This window comes from Protopterus annectens, chromosome 6.part0 (assembly GCF_019279795.1).
Source record: "Protopterus annectens isolate FY-2018-M chromosome 6.part0, PAN1.0, whole genome shotgun sequence".
NCBI classification, from domain to species: domain Eukaryota; kingdom Metazoa; phylum Chordata; order Ceratodontiformes; family Protopteridae; genus Protopterus; species Protopterus annectens.
Window position 1 is genome coordinate 1,412,473,777 of NC_056737.1, and position 16,428 is coordinate 1,412,490,204.

Below are 16,428 nucleotides of genomic sequence, written 5' to 3' on the forward strand. Positions count from 1 at the left end.
GCCAAGAACAGGTCCTGCCACACTACTGCTGACAGTATGAGTTACCTAGGCATGCAGAATGAGCCAGAGCAGAGCTTTTCAGCCTCCCATGCTTTTGAAGGACAAGATAAGATTATCCTAAACTACCTTAGATCGAATTCGCTTGAAAAAGAGCCCTTGTTGGAGAAGCCTTTGTGAAGCATGTAAAACAATTTCTTCCTTATCAATCTAGAATCCCCAATGACATTTCACGGAGTGAAGCAGCAGAGTTTGTCAGCTTGAATCAAGACTCCAAAGCCAAAGAACAAAGACTGGGCTTAAGTATTCAGCTTCCTCCACCAAAGAGACTCAAAAAACACACAAAGGAGGCGGCAAGGTTGTGGAAGTTTTCTATTTGAGCTAGTGATACTCACACCAAACAGGAATTTCAACAGAATGTCATTTAGAGAAAGCTGAGGAAAATCTAGAGAGAAAGATTGACAGTGATACTGAAGTTCTTAAAATCAGGCCTCCAGAGAGACAGAAGCTCTGACACACCCCGAGACAGCCTGCAACTGGAGCTGGTAAGGTACTAGAATTCTTCTCCTCCCCAAACCCAAGGAAGTCTAGACAAGTTCCAGCTCCCAATGCTGGAGGCAGTCAGTACAGGAAGCAGAAGCAGACAGCTTCCTGAAAGTCAACAGCTCTCACCATAACAAGGCTGTGAGTAGATAGTTTAAAGTCAAAAGGGAGATGGTTTCACAGGGCAGTCAATTTCCCAAAGTGAAAATTAACCAACCAGATCAGGAATCATAACATGGGAAGAAGTATGAAACCTAAACAAAAAGGAGGAGGAAGAGAAATGGGGAGGGGGGACTCATGAAAGAGCAGGTCGATCACTTTGGCCACAGAGCGTAACTTAGCAACTACTGTTCCAAAAAGGGTATTTCAAGAGCAAACAAGAGGATGGTGACTCCCTCTGTCAGCCAGAAAGTCTGCCTGGGCCAGGCAAAGGAAAGAATGGAGCCCAAATCTCCAGGGGTATACCTTATGGAAAGATAAGCCAACTGTAGTATTTGTGGACTCACTTCTGTCTCCTAAAAAAGTAGGAATGCAGGGTGTGGGGAACAGAACCCCTCAAACATGAAAGCTACCAACTCCAAGCTAGGAAGACATTCCATGACTGCAATTCCTACCAAAACAGCACTGCCAAATGAAAAGGAAACATCTTGAAGACTGGTCCTCAGCTCAGCCCTCAACTGGATGATTTCAGCTCCTACAGCACTGTAGTTCTTGTTACCAAAATCAGAGCATGAAATGTAGCCAAATGAAACTGATCCAAATTCAGACCCCCACCATGCCATAATGCCCAATGAATTTAACATATAATTTTAAAAACAATCAAAATGGAAATATAATAGCAGACCATCCCAGATCAGTGAGCACAGGAAGGGCTCTGGGACCTACAACACCACATGAAGAAGTGTATGGAATATGGAGTAATGCAGAACACAGTTGAAAGCCCTGAAACTAAAGTACAAAACCCTTTTTGCTAAACATAACAGCCATCCAAGCCAACCTGAGTATATCCACAAAATATGCTGCTCCAGTCTGCTGGAGAGTGAGATACAAAACATCAATTTTCCAAGGGGCAGCTATGGAAGAGAAAGGGTGTTTCCAGGCTTTCTGAATAACATTCCCCATATATACTTCCATGGGAGAAAAAAAAACTTGCAACATCTGTGGGCATTTCACTCCTGGGAGCAAAGGAAAAAAATAAGCAGAGACAGCTACAGTCCTGAGCCTCCTTCCAGAAGTTGGTGTCTCAAAATGAGCCCAGGAATGATGCAGACTCCTGGTCTTCACCTGCAGAAAGGTTTCATACTGCCCCTCTCGGACCACAAAAGGGAGCTAGCTGGGGCTCTCTGTCTCCACCACTACCAAGAACCCAGTTGTGAAAAGCAAGCATGACGTGCCAGGCAAATGGTGGTCTAAGCAGAGTGGCACTTGTGATGTGCAGAACTCTACTCTAGGCCTGTGAAGACTCTTTACCACGGTCGCTATGGGTGAACATCCACACCAGCTAGGCCAGTACTGGCCAACATTTGGAATAACAATCAGGTTTCCCTACTTCAGCACTTTTTCTTGACTACTCTGGATCAACAAATTTGTACTCATCGGGTTCAGAGTCAACTTCTTTTGGTGGATCCACTTTAATATGATTCTAAATGCCCTAAAACAGTTCATGCCTTACACAAACAGACTCATTATACTGCTGCATGTCACTGTAAAAAATCAGTCTATATTGAACCAAAACTGAAAATAAAAAATTCATATATTTTTTGCTTTGCTAAGTTCTAAAAGAACACAAAGTAAATGCAAATACTGGCATGTTCACCACCTGCAATGTGTAAAGTTTCAGATATCATTACAACATGCCCAGTCTAATGAAACTGCATACTTTGAAGTTTTCACAAAATGAACACACAAATGCAAGCTATCACATAGAATCAGTGAACCAAAATATACTAGCCAACAAGTTAAGACAGATTCCAATGACGTTTACAGAATGCAAAGATTTATAAAGACTACCCTTCATCATCTATCCACTTCTGTTACTCTACTAATTTAAAAACTCCTACTTACAGGATTGCGTGGGTCTGGCATTGTATAGAATGGTCTCACTGCCAAGGGGTACTTGTCAAGAATGTAGAAATCAGTGTCATACTGAGAAGAAAATATAAAAAAAAAAAGGTTTGTCAAACTCGTACAGATGTTCTGCCAGTGAAACATAATTAAATTGTATTAAATTGCCAAAATGAATCACTAAAGTTTGTATTAAACCATCAACAGTTTATTTTACCTTTTCTTTCACTAGACGACCAAGAAGTTTCTCGTTAGGAGTGCTGAAAGAAGATAAACCGTGTTAGACTCTGTGTTTCTTATTAAGTATATAACACACTGCAAATGCTGGATGGCTTCTGTACAATGGGAATCTATTTCTGTTATGAGACAGAGGGGCAACTATCACTACAACTGTCAAGAGAAAGAATTTAAGTACCTACTCTCTTTGCAATAAACGTTCTCTTGGAATGAAAACCTGTCTCCATGCAAACACTAACCATGTGTAAATCTTTGCACTACAGAGCTAAGTGGGTTTTGGCTGATGTGTTGTATTATCCCCACCAGGGAAAATGAGAAACCCAAGAGCAGTATTAAATGCAACCTACACATGCATACAAGATGAATGCAAAATCTGATACATTATTTGGTATTGGCATACCTTAACTATTTGTAGAAATAAATCTTGGAGTGAAACTCTTGCATTTTAAACCACAGTTGTAGCAGTACTGCTAACAGCTACAGAACAGCATATCAGTAACTCACACTACATATAAGTAATGCTGATCACTTCCATATTCCAAAAACAGGTAATTTTTTTGAGACAAACTATTTACAGAAAATGAACAAAAATGCTGCAGCTAAGTGGGAAAATGAGAATTACTGTACCAGGACATGTAACACTAGTATGGTATCAAGCAGGCAGTGACTAAAAATTACTTCTGTCTTCTATATAAATATATATATAAATATATATATATATATATATATATATATATATATATATATATATATATATATATACATACACACACACACACACACACACACACACACACACACACACACACATATATATATACACACATGCACGTGCACAGATACACAGTTTAAATACTTACCTTTCTACATGCTGCCAGTGGCAAGCAGGGTGCCTGTAATAACATAAAAAGGTATTCCCATTCTGTCGGATCTGCAGTTGCATATATGTTAATTCCTTCCTTTAGGTCTCGGGCTATGTCAGCCACCTGAGATAGCCACAGCCAATAGGAAGGGCTCCTTGCTGCTTCATAATACAACCCAACAGGTGCTTTTTTTCTAATGTGTCTGCTTTTTGCAGAAAGCAGGAAAACCTGTAATAAGATGTAGATGTACTGCTAGGATATTCTGAAAACAGCCTAGCAAGCGGGGGAGAGAATTTTTTCCCCTTCGAGTCACCTTGGGATTCTGCCCTATCTTTTTTCCAGTTGCAGTAACAGTAAAATTAAATTTTATAGATAAAAAACTAATTAAAATAGTGCAGTTTATTATTTTTTATTTTATTATTTTTTTTGTAATGGTGGGCTGCAGCCCAGCAGCCATACTAGAAGCCACCTCTGCTACAAAATAGCCCTCATTGTGTGTGTGTGTGTGTGTGTGTGTGTGTGTGTGTGTGTGTGTGTGTGTGTGTGTGTGTGTGCTTGTTTGTCTGTGTGTGCACACATGTAATACACAGACAATGCACACATGTAATACACAGACAATAACACATAAAACAGAAACATCACTGAAAAAAATATCAAGCTTCAAGGATGTCAGATATCACTGCATCAGACCAAATGTTAGCTTTAAAAGACTAATTCTAAACCCAACTCTAAAAGACCAACACAGAAATGCAAAAATTCCAGAACTTCAGACCTATGTGTGATGTGATTAGCTTACTACAGAACGACGACTAAATAGGTTCATAGGTTCATACTAGGCTATCTGCCCGAGGGCATTTACAAGCCTAGCCCATAGTTTTGTGGCTTACGCCACCCCTTTAGTATGGGGAACTATACCCATTATTTTGCTGTGCCTCTGTCGAGCAGTGACACTGAGGTAATCCCTGGGGTATATCTGCGATCTCCCATCCATTGGTCAAGATTTCTCTTGAACAAGGCCAGCGAGGTGCTCTGCCTCACATATACCGGGATTTTATTCCACAGCATAGGGAGTCTTTGGGTGATGAATCTATCCCTCCAGCACGTCCTATTAATAGCTGTGTCGAGGTTTAAGTCTCTCGCCCTTGTGGCTCTGATGGATCTAGATTTTTTGAGGTGAAGCATATTCATCAAATCTGGGTTTGACATGGCCTTGTATGTTAGGCAAAGGTCACCTCTGAGCAAGCGTTAAGCGACTGAATAGAGCTGGAGTTCTTTGAGTCGGGCAGCATAGGACAGATGTTTGAGACCCTTTATCCTTTTGGTGAGGAACTTTTGTGGCCTCTCCAGCTGCTGCAAGTGTCGGGTCAGATACATTCCGAATGGGGCATTGTACTCGATCATTGGTCTGATGAGTGATGAGTATAGGGAGACTATGACCTCCCTTGATCTAGATGAGAATCCCTTCATGATAAGGTGGGCAATGTAGAAGGTCTTCCTAACTACTTTAGCTACATGGGTGTCGAATGACAGACTACTATCAACCTGGGTCCCCAGGTCCCTGAAAACTTCTTCTGTGCTCAGTGGATTGCCACCTATTTGGTTGCTAGGGGTAACCTTGTTTTTCCCGAAGGGTATGACTATGCATTTTTTGGCATTTAACTTTAGGCCATGGCTCTGGCACCAGTTATCCGTTTCTGTGAGACCCTTCTGAAGGATATCTGTATCAGATGTGTTTTCTACTATGGCCCAGTTTGCAGTCATCTGCAAACTTTGTCAGCCATAACCCTCCTGTGTTTGCTTGTACTTGGAAAAGTAGATGCCAAACAAGAGTGGGCCCAGGACTGAGCCCTGTGGTACACCACTTGTGACAGGCTTTGAGTCTGACATGGCGCCAGCAACTCTGACCCTGTGGGTTCTGTCAGTCAGCCAGTTTGCAACCCATCTTGTGATGTATGGGTTAACATTTAAGCTGATGAGTTTTTCAATGATACCCGAGTGGGGTATTGTATCGAAGGCCTTCGCCAGATCGAGGTAGGCTGTATGGACTGCTTTTCCCTCATCAATGGCTTTGGTGACTGTTTGAAAAAGTCAACCAAGTTTAGAAGGCATGATCTGCCTTTGACAAAGCCAAACTGGGATGGATCCAAAGTCTGCAAATTTCCTATGTCTTTATTTATGAGGTCCATTATGATCCTCTCCATGGCTTTGCAGATAAGGCTTGTCAAGCTAATGGGCGGTAATTTCCAGGGTCGGTGGAGGCACCACCTTTGTGAAGTGGGACCACAGTTGCAGTGCGCCACTCCTATCCAGAGGTAAGACTATGATTAAACAGCTGTCCTAGCTGTGGGTTTAATTCCTCGTTGAGTTCGTGGAGCACACAGCCGGGGACACCATCAGGTCCCATGGATGCTTTTTTGCTTTGGAGAGAGCAGTTCTCACTTGGGCGTTGGAGATGTTTGGGGCTGCAATCGCTTGGTATAGATATCTCTCCTTTTGGGGGAGTTTGCACTGAACCTGTCAGCCAGTATGTTGGCAATGTCTGTAGGATCAGTAATCTTCACATCATTTTGAACTAGTTCTGAGCATATCTGGGAGTTTCCTCCCAGGTTTCTAACATAGCTAAAGAAGGCCTTATGATTGTCTTTTGAGTCTTTAGCTATTTTTCTCTCAAAATTTGCTTTGGATGATTTTATGAGAGCTCTTACTTATAGTGATCAAGGGTGTCTTACCTTTTAAGGATTTTGCTCTATCTTGTAGTAGCTTCCTCCTTTTGTTGTAGAGTTTGTTTATGGCTGGGGTCCACCAGACTGGACGCTTGCCTTTGGTACAAAGAGTCTTTGTTTTGCTTGGGATTGCCTTATCCATGCAGTCCTGCAGGTGCTGGTAGAAGGCATTTGTAAGTGATTCAGCGGCTTGAGTACTGTTTTCGGGGCCTTAAAGGAGACCACACTAGTCTTTAGAAGTGTGAAGTCGGCTTTCGAGAAGTTCTTTACTGTGGTCTTTTTTATTTCAGGTGGGGGTGGGATGAGGACCTCCAGCGAGATTAGTTTGTGATCTGATCTCACCAGTGAGGGGTATACTTCCGGTATTGAACATTGTGCTCCCATGTTCGTGATGATGAGATCAAGTATGTTTTCTCCTCTTGTGGGGATGGTGACTAGTTGTTAAATGGCATTTGAGTTTATGAATTCCAGGAACTTTTGGGCTAGGGTGTTTGGGCTTGAGTAGTGTTCCCAGTCTATATTAGGGTAATTGAAGTCACCTAGTATGATGGTGTTTGGTGATACATTTATCCCCTCTAGTGTTTTCAGGAAGGCCATGTGAGGTTCCTGAGTTTGTGAGGGTGGCCTGTAACATGCTACAATTTGCAGAGCAGTCTTGCCTATGGTTAATTGCACCTGGATGGTCTCCGATGCATCGTCGTTGCCACCAGTCTTGAGGTGTGGGTGTCCTTGATGAATACGGATACCCCCTCCTTTCTTGGTATTGTCCGGATTTTGGGGCGGACGCATGATAAGAGGTAAAACCAGATAGTGCTGGGGTGCTCTCAGGAGCCTTGAACCAGGTTTCTGTCACTGCACAGACATCGATGTTCTCCATACTGAGAAGGGCCTCGAGTCGTGCATTTTGAGATTTAGACTTCTGGCATTGAGCAGCATTACCCTTAGTTTTTTCCTTTTTGTGTTCTAGGGTGGTAGGTTTAGAATTTGAGCCTTGCCTAAAAAGGCACTATGGGGGTGGCAAGAGCCTTTGCCAATATCCGAATCCCAGGGTGACAGGTGCAAGCCATCCCTTGCAGCGTGGCTTGTCCAGCATGTCATCCCAGGCAGACAGACATTGGATCCCCTTTGAATGACACCAGAGTTTAAGCCAATTGTTAAAGCTGATCATCTTATCTCTGTATTGTGGCATCATTCTTGGTGAAGGTAGGATACTGCTCAAGGTCAGGGTCATACCTGCCTGGGCTACATAATCAGAGAGCTCCTCAATGTCTCTTTTCATGTAGTCCAAGGAGGCGTCTCAGGTCGTTTACACCAGCGTGGACAATGACTTGAGTCGTTTGTACCTGCTGTTGAGAGACCTGAGTGCTTGCGTTATGTGGCGGATTCTAGCCCGACAGGCAGCTTACTGTGACCTTCTCCTTACTCAGTCTGGTGGCGGGAAGTCAGTGTGTCTGACTATGGAGTCACCAATGACTAGTGTGTCTGGCATTGTGTTTGGCCTTAAGGGCTGTGACTGTTTGACACTCTGACTGTGAGGTCTATGTGTTGCAGGTGTTGTGTTCTGAGGTGGTGGTTGTTTGGGTGTCTGCTTTGGTGGCCTCTGCTGTTTTGGTAGATTTTGATCAGAGCCGAGTATGTCTTTGTGTGTTTATGTGTATGATTTGAGGTTGTGATGGTACTATGTGAGACTGGGTCTATAGTGTGTGTGGTAACCTTCTCCTCCTGACTGGTCTTGCCTGTCCTATGTTGAGAGCTCAGCCTCCAGTTTGGCCGTATAGTTGCATCTCTCATGTATTTGTGTTTTGTGGGAGGAGGAGAGGGTTGTCTGTGTACATGAGGCAATTGTAACATTGCCTCAATATTCTAAGTTCACCAGCTGAGCAGGAGAGGACACTAGCAACTGATCCTCGACATGCTAGAAGGACTAGACAAAAACTTTAAAAGAGATTCTGGGGGACGTGGGTGACCGAGAAATGGGGGTTTGCCTTTTTGGGGTGCTATCTATAAGAGTGCCGTATCAAGGTAATAAGTACTGTAGGAGCAAGTGCTAGGTTTAACAGATAGAGAAAAGTCTACTTGGAGTCAAGTAGAGATGATCTTTTTAGGTATTAGAGAAAGTGCTAGTAACAGGGATGCTTAAAGGTAAGATTGAAAAGAATGCTCTCTGCAGTGTGCACTAGAGAAGTTAGATGTAAAAGTAGGTAACTTCAGTTTTACCTGTTTAAAAAGTTAAGGTTTAGTGGAGAGTTACTATTTTTAAAACAGCAAGATGGACTGAAAGGGTGTGTACTTTTGTATTTTGGTACTATGAAATACTGTAGGATGGCCAATAAATTTAAATAATTGAAGGGGTGGGATTTCAAAAGTGATGGTTTTGTGATTACTCACATAAGCCAGTGAAAGTAGAGAGAAATGAGATATATGGTCAGATTAACATAAGAGGCGGGCAACTAGAAAGACAGTGGTATTTAACAAGACAACTTAAATGGGTGGGAGGGAGGGAAAAAATTCTGCCTGACTCAGAACAGAGAGAGCTGTGGTCTCTTTTGAAGTTTTAATATGCTGTTAAAACAGAATGCAAGCAAAACACAAGGTAAAGAAAACAAACTACAGATGGAAAGTTGTGCTGGGTTGGACACGTAATGTGTACGATCTGCAATCACCTACCCCCTAAGGTGTTTCACATGTCCAAGTTCTGAAAATTGTGAAGTTCGAAAAATAACACCAAAGAAAATGTTAATCAAGTTATGAAAGTCTTGGGTCCTCTTATACTTCACAGCAACTGATGCAGTGGCCATGGCCAAAAGCTAATATAGAACCATTGTTCATGGCACTGTCTTGTTGACAGCTACAGGAAGTAGGACCCATGTCTTACCAATAGTTACAGTGCTAAGAAAATCACTTGAAGGGGTAATGAGTGCCCCTTGGGGATCACTGTAAGGCTAGATCACAGAAGGTAGAAATGCTGTTATGACTTGTGTTAAGCCAAAATAATCTTACTTTTTAAGTTGTCAATATTGTAACTTCTGTTATGTTGAGAACAGAGGGAGATTTAATTAATTCTGGTTTAACCAACAAAAATATAACTGACACTGAATGATGAAGGTAGGACAGACAGACAGAGAGAAAGGAAATGAATGCAGCACTATCACTGGTGAAACTTTCAAAACTGGACCTGAAACAGGTAAATCCAGGGGTGACAAGAAAGCCAAGGAAAATTATTTATTTTACTTTATTTTACATTTGTTTACCAGGAAAGTCTGACTGGATATATGTCCATTTTCAGCGGAGGCCCTGGGAGAAAAGCTCCAGAAAGCAGAGTACAAATACATTGAGAACAATAGAAACATTTAGAGACAAGTATAATATGCAGTTTTCAGTAAGGTTACAAACATAGATAAAACATAGTAGACAACATCAAAATCATGCGGCTTCAATTTCAGACAATAATACATGCAGTTATGGGCTAAGTCCCTTCAAGAATTCATACACTTATTAGAGTATATGATTGAAATGCTTAGGGATAGTTTGCAGAAACAGCGGGTGGTGATTAGTCGGGGTTTAAGCAGGGACACTGCCAATGCTGTTGGAAGTGTAGTTTGAGGCTTTTTTTGAACTGGGTTAAGGAGGATTGGTGAGTAAGTTCGGCAGGTAGAATATTCCAAGTTTTGCCTACTGAGTTGGCGAATAGAGAGTCCCCAGCCACATTTACGGTCTTAGTTGTTTGTACCAGCAGTTTGTCAGCAGAGCATAGTGACCTCAGGTTGCTGCATGGTTTGATGATCTTATTTAGTGCTGGTATTTTTTCGGGTTGATATAGTATTTTATGGGTTATTATAAGTTGGTTGTATCGGAGAAGACTGGGCCACTCCAGCCATCCTAGTTGAAATAGGTTGATATAATGGTGGGTCCTAGAGGTAGCACCTGTATCTAATCTAGCAATATGGTTGCAACAACTAGCAAGTTTGGTAAGGGTGGCTTGGTTCAGGTTAGTGAAGGGGGGGCATAGAGGAGGGTAGATAGTAGGTGGGACTGAGCGATAGGGGTTCTTCCAAAAGGAGTGAGGAAAGGTTTGATCCTGTATAGGGAGCCCAGTTTTTTGTTGTCAGATTTGATGGTTTGACTGAGTATCTGGGGATATAATAGTGCCATTGTTGGAACGTTTGCAGGTGGGGGAAAAGATGAGCAGTTTAGTTTTGTTGGGGTTTAATAGAAGCCGACAGTTTGCAAACCGTTTTTCTACATCATTGAAAGTATTCTGGGTTAGGGTCATAAGCTCAGTTGAGGAAGAGGTGATACATATTAAAGTAGAGTTGTCCTCGTAATGGATGCAGGTGGCCTTGGGAGTGATGGTGGGTAGGTCATTGATAAAGACTGAGAAGAGCAGTGGTCCTAGTATGGAGCCTTGGGGGACTCCTAGAGTAATGGGTAGACGTGTGGATAGGGTATTCTGCCATAAAACTGCTTGTTGTCTATCAGACAGGTAAGATTGGAACCATTTAATAGCGCTAATATTCAGTGACAGTTTCTTCAGGGTACAGAGAAGCAGTTGGTGATTGACCATATCAAAGGCCTTACAGAAATCTAGGAAGAGAGCTGAGGTAAGTTTCTTATTGTTTCGGTTGATGTTGGCAGAGTTAGAGAAGGATAGGAGGGCTGATGTGGTGTGGCCTAAAACCATGCTGAAAGTTGGCCAGTAGTTTATTTTGGGTGAGATAGTGCATTAATTGGTTGTGGACACACTTTTCCATAATTCTGGCCAGTTGTGATAGTATGGCTATTGGTCGGAAGTTTGAGAGGTCTAAAGAATTCCCTCCTTTATGAAGGGGAATGACATGGGAAACCTTCCAAAGAAAAAGGATAGTAGCTTCAGTCAAGGTGCGATTTATTATGATTGAGACAGGGGATGCAATGGCATCTGCCCCTTTTTGTAAATATTCTGGTGGGAGGAGATCAGCTGCCAGGGTAGTGGGCTTTAGCTTGTTAATTAGAGATCGGATGGTCAATGCAAACACAGGTTGGAAGGCGAAAGGGAGTGGGGTAGCGGTTGTGGAGGAGTTTTGAAAGGAGCTGGTGGGGTGTAGTTTGGCTAGCTAGTGATTGGATGGTTTTGGTAAAAATGTGTTAGTGATGTTAGCAGTTTCCTCTTGAGTTTTAAGGTTGCAAGTTGAGGGGGTGTGGGTGGAGCAGTTTGTTTATGCCTGCCCAAAATTTTTGAGATTTGTTCTGGTGTTTTTGCTGAAGATGTTGATAGAAGTTGTTTTGTCTAACCATGCGGCTTTATTGGTATCATTCCTTAGTTGTCGGAATTTAACATGGTCAAGTGGGTCTTTGGAAGTGCGCTAATTGTCCCATGCTTTATTTCTTGCTATGATTTTGGTTTTGGTTACTTTAGAGAGCCAGGGGGGCGCTCTTAGTTTTGGCTCTGAGGGTGCAGATAGGAGCGTGGGAATCTAGAATGGAGAGGAATTTAGAATTAAAATAGTCTACAGCATAATCTAATGGAAGTATTTAAGTATGGCCCAATTGCATGCTCTGAGTTCATTCTGAAAGTCAGTGGAGTTAAAGTTCTTGTTGTTTCTGATAGATTTATACAGAACTTGGTGGTGGTTATCTACTTTATGCTTAATGATGTAAGTGAGTAGGTGATCACTTATATCATCTTGGAGGGTACCCGTGTTATACAGGTCTGGGTGATTGTTGGATAAGAATCCAGTCCAGGACACTGCCTTTGTAGTTGGATTTGTTTATTCTGGTGGGTGAGGATACAAGTTGGTTATAGCCGTGAAGGTTTATATGGGTGGTGGGAGATTCAGAGGAACAATTGTTCCAGTCAATATTAACGTCTCCTAACACCATAATTCCTTGGGTGTATGTGTTGGAAAGCCACTGGAGAAAGTCTTCTAGGGTATTTGCATTGTTGCCTGGGGGGATATAAATGCAGGGAATGAATACAGATTTACTTTTGTTAAGCTGTAGTTTGCTAACTAGGGCTTCTGCATTATTGAACAAGGGGGGTTGTTGTGGGGCTAGTGTGACATCTATTGTGTTTTTAAACAGAACTGCTACTCCTCCACCTTTCCTGGTGTTTTAGTCTAGTCTAAGTATGTTGTACCCTGGTGGGATACCCTCACAATTTTTGGTTCCTGGTTTTAGCCAGGTTTCTGTAAGACGTAGCACATCAGGTGAGTAGGCGGCTTGAAAGGCATCAAGATTATGGACCTTGTTGTTAATACTCCTGATGTTTAGGTGACAGGTCAGGAGAGAGTTAGGGGACCTTGAATTTGGCCATATGTTGAAGGTGTTAGTGGGCTGGGAGCTTGTGGGAAGGGTGGTTCCAGTGTTAGGGTGGATGTCTCCATCCCTCATCACAGTAAATTGTACAGTGATTATTAGTTTCAGCGCTTTACTTATTATTTTATGATAATATCCAGTTTTGGGGGAGATGGACCATGGTCTAGTTATTTGGTGGTTGTTATAAGTGGAGAGGACAGGTTTGTAGTGAGCTAGGGGTTGGTCTGATTCACTCAAGTTGGGAGCAGAGATGGTATGAGATATGGGGTGGTGAAAGCCAAGACAGGGCTGGTTTTCATAGATGGTGAGGAGATCCATCCCAACAAGCAATCCATACCAGGAAAAGCCAATTTCAATAAATCTGAATATTAGAGAGGAACCTACAGGTTTCTGACAAAGCTTGGAAACAGGAAGGGGCTTCTCTTTGGGCTTTTTTAATATCTCATTTTGAAGGGCCATTCTAATGAACCAGCACTCTGATGAGGTCTTCAGATTGCTTATTTTTAATGGTCACAAACAGGGCCAATGAAAAGAACTAGCGCTGGTCACACAGTCAATTCAGGCTGTCTATTCTGGGGTTACAAAAACAGAAAGCAGCAAAAAAAAAAAAAAAAAAAAATCTGCCACGTGTTCTTCCCCCCTACTTAAGCCCTGGAAGGCACCTGAAGAGGAGCAATGCCCAAAGATGAAGTTTATTCCGAATAAACAGCTTCATCAGCCAATGGAAATACTGTCTTACAGTTTTTTTCCTTCTGTATCTTAGCCTCTTTAGTCTTTTATTTTTCTCTAGCCACTTTCTGCTCCACCTTGAGAAGCAGTTTGCCTCATGGCACCATATGTATCTTTGGCAGTTCGGTGTTGAGGCATAAGCCAAGTGAAGCACAGACCCTATACCAGGCAGCCAAAATAAAAAATGGTGAATGCTTTTCCCCTGGCCTATGTACTAGTCCCCATGACAGTCCACTACCTTGCAAATTCCTACAACATCTCTGCAGTGGCATGTGCAGCATGTGTCTGTGTTTCTGCTTAAAGTCAGCAACCACATTATGCACATCTAGATGGAGCAGAAGTCTCAGCTCTTTATGTCACATGAACAAACTTCTGCCAGCGTTAGCTGCTAGTCATGCAGTGGGTCAAAGCTGCCTCCGTCCCTTAAGGATGGCTACTCTGACATCAGCCACTCATTCACACCTTCCCTCACAGATACCTCCAAGTGCCTGGGTCACTAACTGATCTTATGTGGTTTGGAACACAACCACAGCTTTATCAGTGTATAGTGTGGAGCTGGCTTTTCTGCCTCCTTAGTATGAAGACATTACTGAATTTAGCACAGTACTAATAGTTAATATCATGCTCTTCTCCTGAACAGTATAAACAAAAAAAAAACAGAAATCTCCTGAAGCAAGTTGTCTACCACAAATACATTTTTTGACAGACTTAAGTGGAGAGATCATAAATGAAGAGTATTGCTTTTATTAATATGTTTATACTACTGCAAAAGGCAGTAGTAAGCTTGCTGAGTAGAGGGTGGGGAGTAGGAATAGAGAATTTGTGAGTCCCAGAGAAAAGAAAAGGTAAAAAAAAAAGTACAGTTTTGTACCTACCATAAATGTAGATGTTCGAAGATCCACATTGCTGCAGTCCTTACTTATGGGTAGTCCGCTGTCCTCGGTCGGCCCGAATACCAAAGTATTAGGCTGACGTCGGTCATGGTCGCCTAGATGTGACATCAGAACGTCAGGGTATAAAGGCGCATGACCGACGTCATATCCTCAGTCTTTTCTTGCCCCAGATGTCAGAAGGCCACAGCCAAAAACAGAATACCTCCCAAAAACAAGCCCAACAACAACCATCACCTAAAGCATAGCACCACGTCAAACTACAGTGGGGAAGGAGGGAGGGTAAATTGGACTGCAGCAATGTGGATCTTCGAACATCTACATTTATGGTAGGTACAAAACTGTACTATGTTCTTCATCTCACATTGCTGCAGTCCTTACTTATGGGTAGAATCCCAAAGCAACGGGAAAGGGAGGTTGGTAAAAATCATAGAGCATTAGGGGCTGCTAAAATGCCCTGTAAAATTGCAGTGGCAAATCCAGCCCTAGACTTAGAATAAAGAGGAAGGTGGTAATGTTTAGAAAAGTATGCACTGAACTCCAAGTAGCTGCCTCCAAAATGTCTTTTGTAGCTACCCCCCTTAGAAAGGCCGTAGAAGTAGCAGTAGCCCTAGTGGAATGAGGCCTGATTCCAGCAGGAATCCCCTTACCATGATGGGAATAACAGAAAGAAATACAAAACCCAATCCATTTAGAAATAGTTTGTTTTGAAACAGGTTCACCCTGTGAACCCAAAGCAAAAGAAACAAACAACTGCTGAGACTGTCTGAACTCCTTGGTTCTGCTCAAATAATAACGCAACTGTCTGTGAATATCCAAAGTATGCAAAATTTTCTCCCCTTTATTTTGGGGGTTTGCATAAAAAGTAGGCAAATGAATAGTTTGGTTTAAGGCCACACTAGAAACCACTTTAGGCATAAAGGAAGGATTAGTGCAAAGATACCCTATCCTTATGAAAAATCAGGAAAGGCTCCACTGCCATGAGGGCCTGTAATTCAGAAACCCTTCATGCAGAGGTAATGGCCAACAAAAAAGCAGTTTTCCATGACAAATACTTTAACTCGGCAGTAGCTGCAGGCTCAAAAGGTTGTAGAGTAAGTTTTTCCAACACAAAATTGAGATCCCAAGCAGGAGTAGGAGCTCTACGGGGGTCTTATATTCTTTGCCCCTCTAAGAAATTGCTTAAACAAAGGATGAGAGAATAAAGGAGGGTCACAATCATAGTGAGCAGAAATGGCTGCAGCATGGACCTTTATCGAGGAGAAAGACAAACCCTTGTCCAATAACTCAGTAAGATATTGAAGAGCAACACTTAAATCAGGTTTGGAGACATCAAAGTCCTTTCCTTTGCTCCAAATAAAATATCTCCTCCATTTATCAGAGTAAACTTTCCTGGTACTAGGCCTCCTGGCCTCCAAAATAACATTCAAAACTTGTTGTGGAAGCTGAGACCCTCCAGAGTCTAAAACAGAATATGCCAGGCTGTTAGATGCAGAGACTGAATCTTGACATTGAGGAAGTGATTGCCCTCTTGTGACAAAAGGTGCGGAATCAAAGGCAGAGGCCATGGAGGTTCTCGTACTAAACTCCTCAGTAGTGGGTACCAGTGTTGTCGATAATCCGGTGCTATCAAAATCATGGTTGGCTTGTCTTGTCTGGCCTTCAAAAGTACCTTGGGAAGAAGAGGCAGAGGTGGAAAGGCATATACATGCAGATTGTTCCAACTGAATGATAGAGCGTCCACCTTCCAAGCTGTGTGATGAAACATTTTTGTGCAAAACTTTGGCAACTGGCAATTTAGTGGAGAAGCGAACAGATCTATGTCTGGAGTTCCCCATAACACTGTCAACTTTTGAAATACATGATGATCCAACTTCCACTCGTGAGGATCCACTATTTGTCTGCTCAACACATCTGCTAAGGAGTTCTGTGCTCCTGGTAGAAACCTTGCCTGAAGATTGAGGTGTAGATTGAGAGCAGTTTCCCACAAAATCATCGCTTGCCTGCAAAGAGGGTAAGAATGGGTTCCCCCTTGCTTGTTGATGTACCACATGACAGTAGTGTTGTCTGTTTGAATCAACACCTGCC

At 42.4% G+C, this 16,428-nt stretch overlaps 1 protein-coding gene across 1 annotated transcript in view; it reads right to left on the minus strand.

Annotated features, from left to right (window-relative positions):
- DARS1 (aspartyl-tRNA synthetase 1) overlaps nt 1-16,428 on the minus strand; it is a gene marked incomplete in the record, with an annotated part of 1,501,614 nt that overhangs the window by 147,626 nt on the left and 1,337,560 nt on the right. Inside the window, 2 exon segments of the mRNA XM_044074962.1 lie at nt 2,605-2,685; nt 2,822-2,864. Of these exon segments, the coding sequence (XP_043930897.1) occupies nt 2,605-2,685; nt 2,822-2,864 (124 nt within the window).